General features: G+C 35.1%; 3 protein-coding genes across 4 annotated transcripts in view; 2 read left to right on the forward strand and 1 right to left on the reverse strand.

Annotated features, from left to right (window-relative positions):
* LOC656947 (scavenger receptor class B member 1) overlaps positions 1-4,362 on the forward strand; it is a 53,312-nt gene extending 48,950 nt beyond the window's left edge. For both annotated transcript variants that reach the window (XM_008196710.3, XM_963441.4), the window contains exons 5-8: positions 1,051-1,251; positions 1,359-1,868; positions 3,567-3,692; positions 3,754-4,362. In XM_008196710.3, the coding sequence (XP_008194932.2) occupies positions 1,051-1,251; positions 1,359-1,868; positions 3,567-3,692; positions 3,754-4,098 (1,182 nt within the window). In that variant the 3' untranslated portion in view covers positions 4,099-4,362. The remainder of the gene's footprint in view (positions 1-1,050; positions 1,252-1,358; positions 1,869-3,566; positions 3,693-3,753) is intronic.
* A 1,549-nt stretch (positions 4,363-5,911) lies between these two features.
* Positions 5,912-14,269, reverse strand: Vps50 (Vacuolar protein sorting 50). The gene is made up of 11 exons (XM_008196709.3): positions 14,050-14,269; positions 13,818-14,006; positions 13,457-13,768; positions 13,222-13,410; positions 12,956-13,174; positions 10,349-11,299; positions 8,211-8,513; positions 6,684-6,842; positions 6,507-6,628; positions 6,268-6,457; positions 5,912-6,219 (listed from the first exon to the last, which is right to left on the reverse strand). The coding sequence occupies exons 1-11, from the start codon at positions 14,092-14,094 to the stop codon at positions 6,106-6,108; spliced, it is 2,793 nt and encodes a 930-aa protein (XP_008194931.2). The 5' UTR covers positions 14,095-14,269; the 3' UTR covers positions 5,912-6,105.
* On the forward strand, positions 6,860-8,626 carry Trmt6 (tRNA methyltransferase 6 non-catalytic subunit). The gene has a single exon (XM_008196708.3). The coding sequence runs from the start codon at positions 7,012-7,014 to the stop codon at positions 8,200-8,202; it is 1,191 nt and encodes a 396-aa protein (XP_008194930.2). The 5' UTR covers positions 6,860-7,011; the 3' UTR covers positions 8,203-8,626.
* Positions 14,270-14,283: the final 14 nt, after the last annotated feature.

Here is a 14,283-nt window from a genome sequence, read left to right on the forward strand (position 1 = left end):
TTTTAGTTGAAATAGTTTAAAAAGAGACTGTTGGTTTGTTAACTTTGTTGCACCCTGTATGACGACACATTTTTCTCATTTTATATTATTTGAAGTTTGTGTTTATTTTATCACTTTAAAATTTAAACAAAAACAAAAAATAACAGTGAGAATGATAATAAGTAGGTATTAGCTGTTTCAAAACTATAAAAACGCCAACGTCACATTTTACCAAATTATTTTTTTAAATATGATTGATAAGATTACAAAATAGTAATTAAATGATTAGATCTCTCATTGAAAGTATAAATTGCATTGGTTATTATTTTTTTGAAATTCATGAATAATTTATAAAACTTAATTTTGAGAGAAAATGGTGGCGTTTTTATAGTTTTGAAACAGCTAATAACTGCTTCTATTTTCAAAAAAGAAATGTAAGTGTTTTCAACTATCTAAAAAACAGGAAGTGTCATGTAATTCGACAATTAAATAATCTACAACGAACATTTAAAAACAAATGCCATTCTCGTCTCAACAAACTCGCAATTTTTGATATTTTAAAATCGTACTAAAATTGTAAATGATTTACATTTAGTATTATTTATTTTATTCAAAACAGTAAATAAACGCGTTAGCAATAACATAATCTTTGGGTATTTATTTGTCCGAAAATCTTTTCTCAATAATTAGGAACATTACGCGCGTTGCACAATTTTTCGAAGAAATTTCTTCATTTTGACATTTTCTCCGCTGTTGATCCTCCAAGGCACTACGTTTCACAATTCCACAAATCTCTTCCTCAAGACATGAAGACCACCTTGAACACATCGACTTCCTCCCTGCTGTTGCTGCATTTTTCCTCCCATCTTTCATAATAACTCTCGTCCTTGTCGATTCGAAAATATCAATCGAACCTTCTCGAAGTGTATTTTACGTAAAGCGTGACACCGTTTCGCGCCAAACGATACTTGCTTCCAGCCCACTTTCTCGCCAAGTTCAACTCTTACTTTCAATTACATAAACCAAACTTGACCTGGGTTAAATCATTAAAACCGACATTTTTTCGCACAGAGTATTGCCCACGTGGTCTCCGATGAATCCTACTTTACTAGAGTCGGCCTTAATCTGCTCATACGACAGACCAAGACTGAGCCCTTGATCCAAATGACAGCCAGGGAGTTCATGTTCGGGTACAAAAGCACCTTAATGACGCTGGGCAACAAGTTCATGCCCAGCTGGATCTACTTCGACAAACTGGGACTCATCGATCGAGTAAGTGTTGAAAAACAATCACAAAACAATTGACAAGTGACAGTGCGCGGCCATTGACCCCGCTGCCAACCTAACAATTCCAAATCCCTAAATTAATTAATTTACAGATGTATGACTTCGACGGTGACTTTGAGACCGTTTACACGGGCGAAAATGACGTCAGTAAGACCGGCCTACTTGACACCTACCGGGGATCCACCAAAATCCCACAATGGGAGAGCCCATGCGGTGACATCAAGGGTGCCTCTGATGGTACAAAATTCCCCGGTTTTATCAAACCCAACGATACTCTCCTTTTCTTCCGGAAGAGCATGTGCAGAGCTAAAACCCTAGTTAGGGTTAATAGCACAGTGGTAGATGGGCTAAATGCCTACGTTTACAATTTCCAAGAAGATGCGGATGATAATGGGGCTAATAATCCTGATAACAAGTGTTTCTGCAAGGACCAGAACAAGTGTCTACCGCCGGGGCTTTTGGACGTGCATGGGTGCTACTATGGGTTCCCTATTGCCCTCAGTTACCCACATTTCCTGGGTGGGGACCCGATTTTGAACGCTAAGGTTATTGGGAGTAACCCAGATCCCGAAAAACACAAAACCTACTTTGCCATACAACCGGTAAGTAACCGCTTGGTTAACCCAACAGTTAACTAACTATAATTAATTTTATTGATTTTTTAAATTAATTTTACATTCGGTAGTGACAAAGAAAAACGATATGTCATTTATAATCATTATTAATAATATAATAAGTTAAGTGCAAAATAAGAAAAAAGAAACTACTTTTTTTGCGGTGAAAAAATATAAGTGTTTTTCAAAAAAAAAACGGAAACTTATATTTATTTATTTTTTCAAAAAGTACTGTTTTAATTGTTTTCAAATTAACACATTATGTAATTCCATGAAGCCCATGAACATTTTTACGTTGGACAAAAACACTTTACTTGTTTTTGCGTTCAATAAAATTACGTTTTTTTTTCTGCTGTTTTGACATTTTACGGTGGACCACGGATATCTAAAGGTTAGGATGTGAAACGACGTACAAATAAAACGTTCCCGTTCTCGATAGTTACGTTAATATCGCCAGATGGCGCAGTTGTTTCATTACCCTCTAAGTTTTCAGAAAAAATGGTTGTATTTGTATAACGATTAAAACACAGCAAACAAAAAAATACTGGCCGATAGGGCATTAAATTCTCACCAGTAAAAGATAAACATAATGCAAAAATTTTATCGTAAACTATGTTTAAAAAAATTTCAAACTTTTACCAATTTGCAGCCTGTCTCATATTTTTCAAAACGCTGCGAATACGGTTACAGATGCAGGAAAAATGCTTGGAGGAAAGTTGTAGAGAATTAAATTTTCTACAAAAAAGTCAGGTCCTTACACTTTTTTTGTATCTTCAACCGTATTCGCAACGTTCGCAAAAATATAAAGTGGAACGCAAAATGATAATTCTGAACAATTTTTTGCGCACCGTCGCATATTTATCAAAACGCTGGAAATACGGTTGAAGATACAAAAAAAGTGAAAGGAATAAAGTTGTAGAGAATTAAATTTTCTATAAAAAGTCCGTGATACCATTTTTCTATCTTCAACAGTTTAAGTGTAAATTAGCTTTCCATTACTGGATCTCTGGTAAAATGAAATAAATCCGTCGCTTGAGCGTCTTTGAACGTCTTTGAGGCCTAAACCGTTAACGATAAAAATATAGTCTCGCGGACTTTTTTAAAGCAAATTTAATTCTCTACAACTTTCTTCCTAACATTTTTTTTGTACCTTTAACAGTATTAGCAGCGTATTGAAAAATACTGGGCGAAGCGCAAATTTTAAATTTTAAGTATTTTTTCTCATGTTTCTTATTAAAATTTTAGTCGTTCGTTTGTCTCAGTTTGTTAAGAGAACAAAGCTCAAAATTTCTGCATTTTTTCTAAGTAATTAGTGAATTGGTGGGATTTAAATCAATTTATAACGCTCAAAGCGCCCCCATTTTTACTTTGCCGTACTACATTTTTTGGGTGCGATTTTGTACCTCGTTTCGTCTCCTAAGTTATAGTCCTCCGCAGCCCACACATATTTTCCCCAAATCGTGACGCATACAATCAGTTGAACCACGACATATTGTGTAATGTTTGTTTTAAGAATCATAATAAAAGACCATTGTTTGTTAAACGACCATTCTCTTATTTTATTGTATTGTGTAACGTGTGGCCGAAAAAATTGCTTCCGGTTGGCAACACTGATAGACCGCCACTAGGGGGCGCTTTCGCGCGCCAAATTCAAACCCAACTCCTCATTTTTGCATTTTTTTACAGGATTCAGGCTTGCCAGTCGATCTTGCCGTCCGTTACCAAATCAACATGGCGCTCGGAAGCATCAAAACCATCGCCAACGTTGATAAATTTGCCGATATGATCTTGCCGCTCCTCTGGACCGAAATTGTAAGTCGTTTATTCGGCCTCAAGTCGTTTTCAGAATTAATTTTTTGTGTTTTCTTTGTAGAGACTTTACACTTTACCGGAAGTGCTCGCGGCCCGTTTCCGCCTCTACCTCAACGTCTTGCCATTGGTTGAGAACGGGATCATGTATTTCTTCTTCGCCGTGGGTTCGTGCTTCCTCCTTGCCTCAATTTACCGCTTCATTGCCTCAAAATCGAAGCGCAACGTGTACAACACGCACTGGATTGAGGACGATCTGGTCCTCAATATTGAGAAGAAACTGTCGAATTACAAGCCGAAAAAGCGCGCCAGTATGAACTCAAAAGAACTGGAAGTTTATTTCTCTAGTCTTGTGGCGCCCTTGAACCAAGAACTCAACTGTAATGATTCCAATGACGAGGACGTGTAGGGTTTTAGTGAACTGTTAGTTACTTTTTTAATTGTGATCGTTATTTATTTATGTAGACTCGTGAGGTCCTTAGTGAATTATTTTTTTAAGATTGGTACTGTTTCGTTCTAGAGACATGTCATTGTGATATCTAATGTAGATTAATGGCACGCCGCTATTTATAATTGCTCAATATTTAGAGTTAGGGATTTTACAGAAATCACCATCAGTATTTTTGTATCTATTTGTACATAGTATGAAAGTAATAAATCAAATGGCAACAAATCGACTGTTTTTTTTAATAAATCGCCCATTTCGCCCAAAAAAATTAAAAAGCTTCCAAATACGGAGGACTATGAGTTAGGAAACGAAACGAGATTTTCTGACCCCTAAGTAATAGTACGCCAGAATGAAAATGAGGGCGCTTCGAGCGTAAGACAGTCTCGGTGCCAAATCGTTTTAAATCCAACCAATTCACTAATTACTTAGAAAAAAATTCAAAAACTAAAATTTTTATGAGAACTATGAGAAAAAAATTATTTAAAATTCGCGCTTCGTCCCTTATTTTTCAAGACGCTGCAACTACAGTTGAAGATACAAGAAAAATGTTAGGAAGAAAGTTGTAGAGAATTAAATTTTCTTTAAAAAAGTTCGCGAAACCATATCTCTATCGTCAACAGTTTAGGCGCTAAAGACGCTCAAGCGACAGATTTTATCGATGGTCGAGTAATAGAAAGTTAATTTCTACCTAAACTGTAGAAGTTAAAAATCTGGTACCGCAGACTTTTTATTGCAAATTTAATTCTCTACAACTTTGTTCCTTACACTTTATTTGTATCTTCAACCGTATTCCCAGCGTTTTGATAAATATGCGACGGTACACAAAGAATTATCAATTTGCGTTCCACCTTATATTTTTGCAAACGCTGCGAATGCGGTTGAAGATACAAAAAAAGTGTAAAGGACAAAGTTGTAGAGAATTAAATTTTCTACAAAAAAGTCGGCAATACCATTTTTTTATCTTCAACGGTTTAGGTATAAATTAACTTGGCCACCGTCAAAATAAATCAAATCCGTCGCTTGAGCGTCTTTGAACAACTTTGAGGCCTAAATGGTTGAAGATAGATATATGGTCTCGCGGACTTTTATGTACGGAATTTAATTCTCTACAACTCTCTTTGTATCATTTTTCTTGCAACTGTTGCCGTATTCGCAGCGTTTTAAAAAATATCGAACAGAGTGTAAATTGGCAAAGTTTGAATTTTTTTTATATAGTTTACGATAAAATTTTTGCATTTTGTTTATGTCTTACTATTGAGAATTTAATGCTTTATCTGCCAGTATTTTTTTTATTTGCTGTGTTAACCGTTATACAAATACAACCATTTTTTCTGAAAACTTAGAGGGTAATGAAACAACTGCGCCATCTGGCGATATTAACGTAACTATCGAGAACGGGAACGTTTCATTTGTACGTCGTTTCGCATCCTAACCTATAGATATCCGTGGTCCACCGTAAAATGTCAAAACAGGAGAAAAAAAAACGTAATTTTATTGAACGCAAAAACAAGCAAAGTGTTTTTGTCCAACGTAAAAATGTTCATGAGCTTCATGGAATTACATAATGTGTTAATTTGAAAACAATTAAAACAGTACTTTTTGAAAAAAAAAAAGTTTCCGTTTTTTTTTCTTGAAAAACACTTATATTTTTTCACCGCTAGCGAAAACGTGAACTTCTTATTTGTACGTCGTTTCATATCCTAATCTTTAGATACCCGTAGTATCTACTCATAAGTATATTAAATTTTAATGGAAATAAAAAACAAGCCACAACTTTGGTTTTTAATAAATTTTATTGATTTTTGAATTACAAAATTCAATGTAATTAAAAAATTCATTTTTGTGTATAATTATTAATTAAACCTAAAATGTTAACATAAATAGTGCCTGCTCATGTAAAAAACTAAATAAAATAATTGAAACTTTATGTCACTTTGTGCCCTATCAAATATCACAATCAAGCAAAGGCTACCTATCCCCCCTGTCCCCCTCATCAATCACTTGCAGAAGCCTCTGTTTCGTCTTCTTATTACTCTGACACGCACAGGAAACCAACCCGAACAAATGTTTAGCCGAATATTCCTTACAAAAAAAAAATTAAAACGACAAACAACCTACTTTCCAACTCACCCCATGTTCCTTAATCCACTTTTCCAACTCAGATTCGGGCAAATAAAACGCCTTTATATAGTTTTCCACATATTCGCGATGAGGAACGGGCCTTAAACCAGCCATTTTTTCAAACTTGGACAAAAATTGGATAAAATCAAGTTGCATTAGAGCCCGCCCCCCGTTTGAACACTTTTTCGCCTCGCTGAACCTTAATTACACATAATTACACTTAATTGCAATTGCAATCAATTAATTACCCTTGAACCAACGTGTGGGTGATTATATGGGCGATACTTTCCCACAACGACGTGGAAACTTCAACAGAAACGGGGACTTTGTGAGCGACTTCCTCCAACCGCAATGTGAAAATCTGCACCTCCTGACATTATACGCAATTAGTTTAATTAAATCAATTTGTAATTTATTATAATTACTCGGAGGATTCGGTCAATGTAGGTGTTGTGTTGCGACATGACTTCCTTCACCTCCCAGTTAATTTTCGCCATTGAGACCAAAATTTGACGCAAATCGAACGCCTGCGCCCCCACGGACATGTAAACGGGCTTTCGTAGGTCCTTAGCGCTCGAAATGTTCTAAAATTTTTAATTAATTTTAAATTATCTAGGGGATTTTATCGGTCATGGTGCCATTCTGAAAGCACCAATAACCCGTCTTTGTCGTCCTTGTTGATTTTCAATTGCGCTATCTTTTTCTACTAGTAACGTTTGATAACCCCAAAGTACATAACCTCAAAAATCAAGCATGGATCAAAATGTGATAAAAGTGGGTGATTTTGTGATAGTGCAACGTCAGGGGTACACAAAACTACACAAATTGAAGGCTCATGGGACCCTCTCGCTTGGTAGTTTCACCGTCGAATTGGATAACATCGTGGGGGAAAAATATGGGGCAACTTTCCAAATGAAGAATTTTCCAGGCAATCGGAAGCTTTTCACGCTTGAAAAAGTGGACGAAATGCCCGGAATCACGTCGATTAACATCGAGAAAAGTGGCCTCGACAATCGTAATATAACCGATGATGGACAATCACAAAATCTCACAACTGAAGATATTTCGAAGCTCAAAAGTGAGGAACTTAACTCGAATTCAATCGTTGAAAAACTGATCAATAATTCGAAAACGTTCAACTCGAAGACTGAATACAGCCAGGAGAAATACATCAAAAAGAAAGAAAAAAAATATTTCGAATATGTCCAGATAAGGCGGCCCACAATTCGCCTGTTGGCAACAATGTTCTACCGACAAGACCCGAGCAAAACGCTCGGAATCCGAATCGATGACTTATCCCAAATCCTGACTTATTCAAACATACAATCACAAGGAACCCACCTATTGTATGATAGTGGCACTTCGGGGCTCCTCCCAGCCGCTTTGCTCCACCAATTAGGGGGCGGAAGCCCCGCCCACTTGATACACCTACACCCGGGGAACGAATGCCAGAAAAGTGCCCTCGTTGCTATGAACTTCCCTCCCGAACAACTCAATCGTTGCATCAACGTTAACTTATATTCAGTATTACGTTGTTACTACCAACAGAAAGAAACATTTGACGACCCCCCTGCTAATAAAAAAATGAAAATCGAGGAGGGGGCGGAGCCAAAGAAACCCAACTGGCAAATCGAGAACGAGCGGGCGTGTCAACTACTCAACAAAGGCGTGGATTCGCTTATCATCGCTTCAAAAGAACACCCAAACGCCCTCGTCTCGCAATTGGCCCAATTCCTGACCGGTGGGCGTAACCTTATCGTTTTCAACCAATCACGCGAGCCCCTTCAAGACCTATACCTCCACCTTAAGGAGAAACTCGACTTCATTCATATAAAAATCGTGACTAACTTTATGCGTAATTATCAAGTGTTGGCCAATAGGACGCATCCAGAAGTGAACATGACAACCGGTGGTTACATTTTAACGGCTTTTAAATTGAAATAGTGACTCACCTGTGTGAAAAACTGTTGCAACATTATTTTATTCGTGGGCGGGATTAAATACTCGAGGAATTCCTGTAAATATTCATATTGTTTGGCGAGAAAGATGACACTTTCCACGCCCACGATACGTTCAGCCAATCCGTGCAAGTGTTCAGGTTTGGTGAGGTCCACCATTGGTGAGAGGGCGGGTTTTAGGATTTTGGGCGGGGTTTCGTCAGTGGGCGGTTCCTCGAATTCGGTGACTAGATTGTCGGAGATTTTTTTCAACGTTTGGGTGAGTTCGGGCGTGTAGAGAGAGTTGCTAGCGACGGTCTAAAATAATTGATTTTCTACTAAAAAATTGTAAATAGGAAATTTATTTTCTATGAGAACACGTCAAATTTGAAAAATGTTCATAGAATAATAATAAAGTGTTGTTGTATTTGCATGTTTCTTGTTTTAATTTTTATAGTCTGATGTCACAATTACAGGAAACTGTAATTTAACAAAAATAAACTTAGAAACTCGATTTTTACTCTTTTTCAGATGAGTTCTGGGACATATGCGTAAACCTCTTTAGGAACGAAAGAAACAAAGAAAAAATTGGTTATTAGAAAATAATTAAAAAAAATTTAAGTTCTGTTTCTTTTCATTATTTTTGTAAATAAAAATAAATGTTTTTATTACGTTAAAAATGTGTATAAAATTTTATCATACATATTCAGGAGTCAAATGATTTGGTAAGTCCAAGTTAGGACAACAGAAAAATATATTTACAACGGTAATATTTAATTAGAATTAATTTATTCCCTCAGTTTGCACTAATGTGTCAATCACAAAGAAAAAACACGCCTACTCTAATTATAAATTCAAATGTTCACACAGTAGATATAATTATTTTTCGGTAGAATTTTTTAATCTTGCAGAGGTAACAGATTATTAAATTACTTTTTCAGTACATATTCTTAATATAAATCTCTTTAAACGTGTTATTTTATTTTCACCAGGTATAAAAAGTTTCAAAAATATTTTTTACTCATTTTTAATTAGTTCGTAGAAGCATTTTCTTTTTGTAAAAAAAAATGTGAAAACAGAAAATATCCTCCCAAAATATATAATGCGACAAGTTAGAATTGTTTTGAAGTGAATGTTAGCCTTTGCCAAGTACAGGAAGGTGCACAGGAACATCTACTTCGTTTTTCATTAGTTTAAATGCAAAAATGTTTAAATTAGGTTAAATGAAAAATGTTTTAAGGACGATTTGTTACAGTTTACATAATTTTTATAGTCTCATGGTAAGATCCATTTTTTACTTTGAAAATTTATCCATAATTTTTTTTAACATTTCGAAACCATTACAGAAAACTGTAATTCATCAAAAAACAAATATATATTTGCTAAAGTAAAGGTGGCTGCGAGTCGTTGTAAGGGTTTTTTAGTCTTTTTCAGATGAATTTTTAGCGATCTTTCGAGAGAATGAAAATTCGAAAATTTTATTAGAAAATAACCCGAATTTTTTGTAACTTTGACTAGAAATTGTGATTTCCTACATTAAAACAAAAACCAAAAAAGTATTTAATATACTAAAAATAGTGCTTATTTTGTTAATATTTTACTTAAAAAATTGTCTATAAAATTTTATAATATATGTTCAGAAGTCAAGTAAATATGTACATATTTTTTGGTAGAAATATTCAAATCTTGCACAGATTACAATTTGTTAATTTCAAAATGTAATTATAAATTTTTTGAAATTTATTTTATACAAAAAAACAACTAATTATTACAATTAGGTTATCAGTACATTGTATTTTTAATATAAGTGTCTAAAAATGTGTTATTTTATTTTCGCCAGTCATAGAAATATTCTAAAAATGTTTTTGAATTTACAATTAGAATTTTATAAAACAATTAAACAAAGAAAACCATACTTTTAATTGGTTTGTAAAAACTTATTTTTTTAATAAAAATGTTGAAATCAGAAAATCTCGTCCCAAAATATGTACCTAATTACAATAATTGTTCTAAAGTAAATTTTTGGATTACAAGAAACTATAATCAGAAAAATCATCTCTGTTTTTTCATTAGCTAAATGCAAAACAAGAACAATTGTTTCTTTTTCGATTACAGGAAACTGTTTTACCAACAACAAAAATACTTAAACTCACCAAATCAGCAGCGAAGAAGGCATGAACCGAATAGAGATAAAAATCAAACAACTGGTTCATGCAACTGATAATCTGAAACGCTATCGGTTTCAACAACCTCGACATTTGCAAATACTTCCCCATTTGTCTCAAAACCGACAACGTTGTATTGGTCAAAACCAAACAATTGATCTGTTTTTCCCGTTTCTTGGGACTTGCATTTTCCTCATCAACAAAATCCCTCCTCAACTCTTCTGGTTCTTCATCACTTTCTTCCGAAAAATAACCAGACCCGTCATTTTCCCCTGCAAGAATATCCTCCTCGATTACAGTTTCATCAAGTCCTGAATCAAACGGAGTGCCACTTTCTGCATATCTCACAAAATAATTCCCAACAATACTACTTCCATCTTGCGAATGGTTCGACGAACAACAATCAGTCGAAGCCGTCGAATAAGCGCCACCTGTGGCCGGCGGACGCAACTTAAAATTCCTAAGAACCCCCCTTAAAGACTTAAACTCTTGCAATTGGAGGAGAGTAAAGGTGGGCTTAACGGGACAAATCTCCCACATTTCATTCTCGAGAAAGATTTTTAATTCCTCCAAACGCTGGATGTGGTAATTTTTGAAATAGTTGACGCTTTGTTTACGAATTGATTCTTGCAAATCGTCCGATTTGCTCAGACAAAATTCCTCGCCAACTTGGATCAAGCGGTGCACAACACCCAAAACTTGGACGAACTGGTCGAACTTATAAGAGGCCAAATCAGCGTTGAGGAGAAGCCCTGAGACTTTACGTTGCACGTCATCCCAGATTTTAGTCAAATTGTGGTCCAGTTTTTCCTTATTTAAATTTGTCTCTTGCTCTTGATTGTTATGCCAATTGATCAATTGGTGGTAACTTAGCACGATCTTGAACAAGACTTTGCACAAACTCACCAGACATGGAATAAAAACGTCGCTCCCAACACTCTAAAATTTAAAAAAAATTGGACAATTTTTTTATAAATCATGTCCAAATTAATTCTATTTTATAATAGTGGATAATAAAACATAAAAAACGTTAAAATAACACGTCAGGTTTTGTAGAAAACAAAATAAACTAATTTTATTATTCCATGCAAATTAAATATGTATACAGGGTGACCCAAATCTGCTCCCGTCGTCTGTAGATCAGCTATTAGTTAAGCTGGACTTTTAATATTTTGTAGACGTTATTTATACTCTAGGACGTATTTCAGGAAAATATTTTTTACTATATAGAGTGTCTCAAAAAAGTATGACGTCATAGTAATATTTTTTTAATGGCATGCTATTATTTCTTAGTGCTCATTAAAATGCCTTTTTAGCTTCTTACATGTCCCTAAAGTTTTTTTTAATCAATTCAGAGATTACTGTTAAAAAAAATTATAACAAAAAAAATTTGGTTTTACACCTTTAGTTTTAAAAATCAATAAAAAATAGAAACGGTGCTTTATTGATGTAATTATTACTACGTACGTCTTGAACAGGGTTTAACAGAATTATTAATTAATTTTGATTGATCTGAATTACTACAGTGTGTTTACAATTTATTTTCAAACTTTTTAAACTTTAGAGCCTCTTATTTTGCTTATTTCAAATGGCAACCTCTATTTATTTTTAAACCTTTCGATGGGGAATTAGAAAATGAACGTTTTTTCTTAATACAACACTAACGTAAATCCTAACACATTCGAAGTTATTTGCCAAAAACCTTAACCATGTTCAACTTCACACTTCAATAACTTACTGTTTTTTGTTAACCCAACATGTGTTCGCTATCCGCTATGATCCAATACTTATAGTCTTTGATTACGCAAATGTTATAACAAGACTTTTTTATCAAAAACAATTTTTTTTTCACTTTTACAACAAAAATAATTTATAATAATTTATAATCACGAAAAACTCTCTAATGTAAGAAATTGAAATAAACAGTACACACGCAGAACAGCTAAATAATTCATTGAATGAGGAATTACGAAAATTTCGTTACTGTTTTCGGCAAGTACGACATGTCGTCACCAGAGGGCGTCTAGTTAATTTTATTCCCGAATTGTGGCGCTTATTAAAAAGTTTTTCTTTTTATTTATCTTTTATTTGATTGCTAGAACATTCTGAAAGATTTTGGCAGTTTTGGTGCAACAAAAGGAACATTTAAATAATCTCTTGATTGAAAAATTACTAATATAGAAATGTTTCATTTGCTGAGCTATGTTACCTGTTAAAATTCACACACGTATTAACTGTTTCAAACGTCACATTTCACCGAATTATTTTTTTAAATAAGATTGAAAAAATAGTTATAAAGATCTTTCATTAGCTGTTATTTTATTCTTTTTTGAAGTGAATCAATAATTTATAACAGTTAATTTTGAGAGAAAATGGCGTTTCTATAGTTTTGAAACAGCTTATATTTCTGACACACCCTGTATTTTTATAGAAATATTTAATAATTTTGTTCAGACAGCTGACGAGATGGCCAATTTTTGAGTACATTTTCAGAATCTGCATAACAAACAATAAAAAGACACGTGGTAGACAATAAAAAAGAAATAATGTTCATCAATGTAATTAAGGGAAAAAAACTGAGATTAAATCACTCACTTGACAAAGCGTTTTGTACGGATTTTTCCCACTCGTCTCCGAACTTTCGATACTTTCGGCCGACGTTACGTACGAATGCACCACATTTAACGACGTATTGTAAATCGCAGTGATATAATGGACGTGCAAATTATCAATCATTGAAATTTCAGACTTATCCAATAAATGATAAGCAAGCAGTAATTTCTGATAGCGCTCACCATCAAAATGATAACACGTCTAAAACCCCTCAATTAGCATCTAACACTGGTTAAAACACCAAAAACCTGTGCCAAAACCCGGTCAAGTTGCCCATCCGTACTCTCCAAAGTTTCTTGCAATTTATAAGTTAGGGCGGCCACGCAGCTGAAATGTCGATACTTGGTGGCGATTTTGTGGCACTTTTTGAGTTCAATGATCGCCCCCGCGTAGTCCTCATCGCGTAAAAGCCCTTGCAATCGTTGGTCATAACACCGCTACAAACATAACCTCAAATGTCACTAGTGACATAACCTCACTTACGAGATATTTGATCATTTTGAGGTTGTTTAGCAGGTTTTGCGCAATTTTGCGTTTACGGTAGTTGGCGAGGAGCTCAAGGGAGGCGCGGAACTGATCCGCGGCCACTTTTAAGTGTCTCCGACTAGTTTTACACTCCTGAAGTGTGTCCTTAACTTGCTCCAAAATCTCTAAGACTTTATCGAACTCGGTGTTACAGCCACTTTGGTGCTCCAATATTAATTGGAGGACTTTCTTCGAGACCACTTGGTGTTGCTGTTTGAGGGTTTTGAAGTCGCGCTGGATCTGGTCACAGTCGAGCGTTTGGGGCAACTTCTACGAATTTTTTGATTATTTGAGAGGGCAAAAGAGGGTTCACACTCACCCCCAGTTCAAATCGGCAAATGTCAAAGTCGTCCCGGATGGAAAAATAGGCCGCTTCAATACTTTCCAAAATCTCCTGGTCTGAGGGCCTATTTGTCTCAGCAACTGTCTTACTATTAATTGATAGATTCTCCACTTGGGGGAAGTGATAATTGGCGTCGGAGAACCCCATCGACGGGATTTTAGGCCCCTGGAAGCGCTTTAAGGGGGCTCATACGAATCGTACCACTTACCTGTTTGTTGATCAGGCCCAGAATTTTGTGCTTCAAGTCGTCCATCCTAACACTATTAACCGTTATTGTGACGAACGAAATATTAATTATTTATTTATTTATTTACACATACTACTGACTTGTCATTTTGACAAGCGACAGGCCATCTGTTGAATTGACACTGAACAACGAGCAGGAACCTGTGCAATGCGTTAATTCCGGCAAATTTTGCGACAAAATTGTCACGTTCCTGGT

The sequence above is a fragment of the Tribolium castaneum genome, chromosome 8 (genome assembly GCF_031307605.1).
Source record: "Tribolium castaneum strain GA2 chromosome 8, icTriCast1.1, whole genome shotgun sequence".
Taxonomy (NCBI): Eukaryota; Metazoa; Arthropoda; class Insecta; order Coleoptera; family Tenebrionidae; genus Tribolium; species Tribolium castaneum.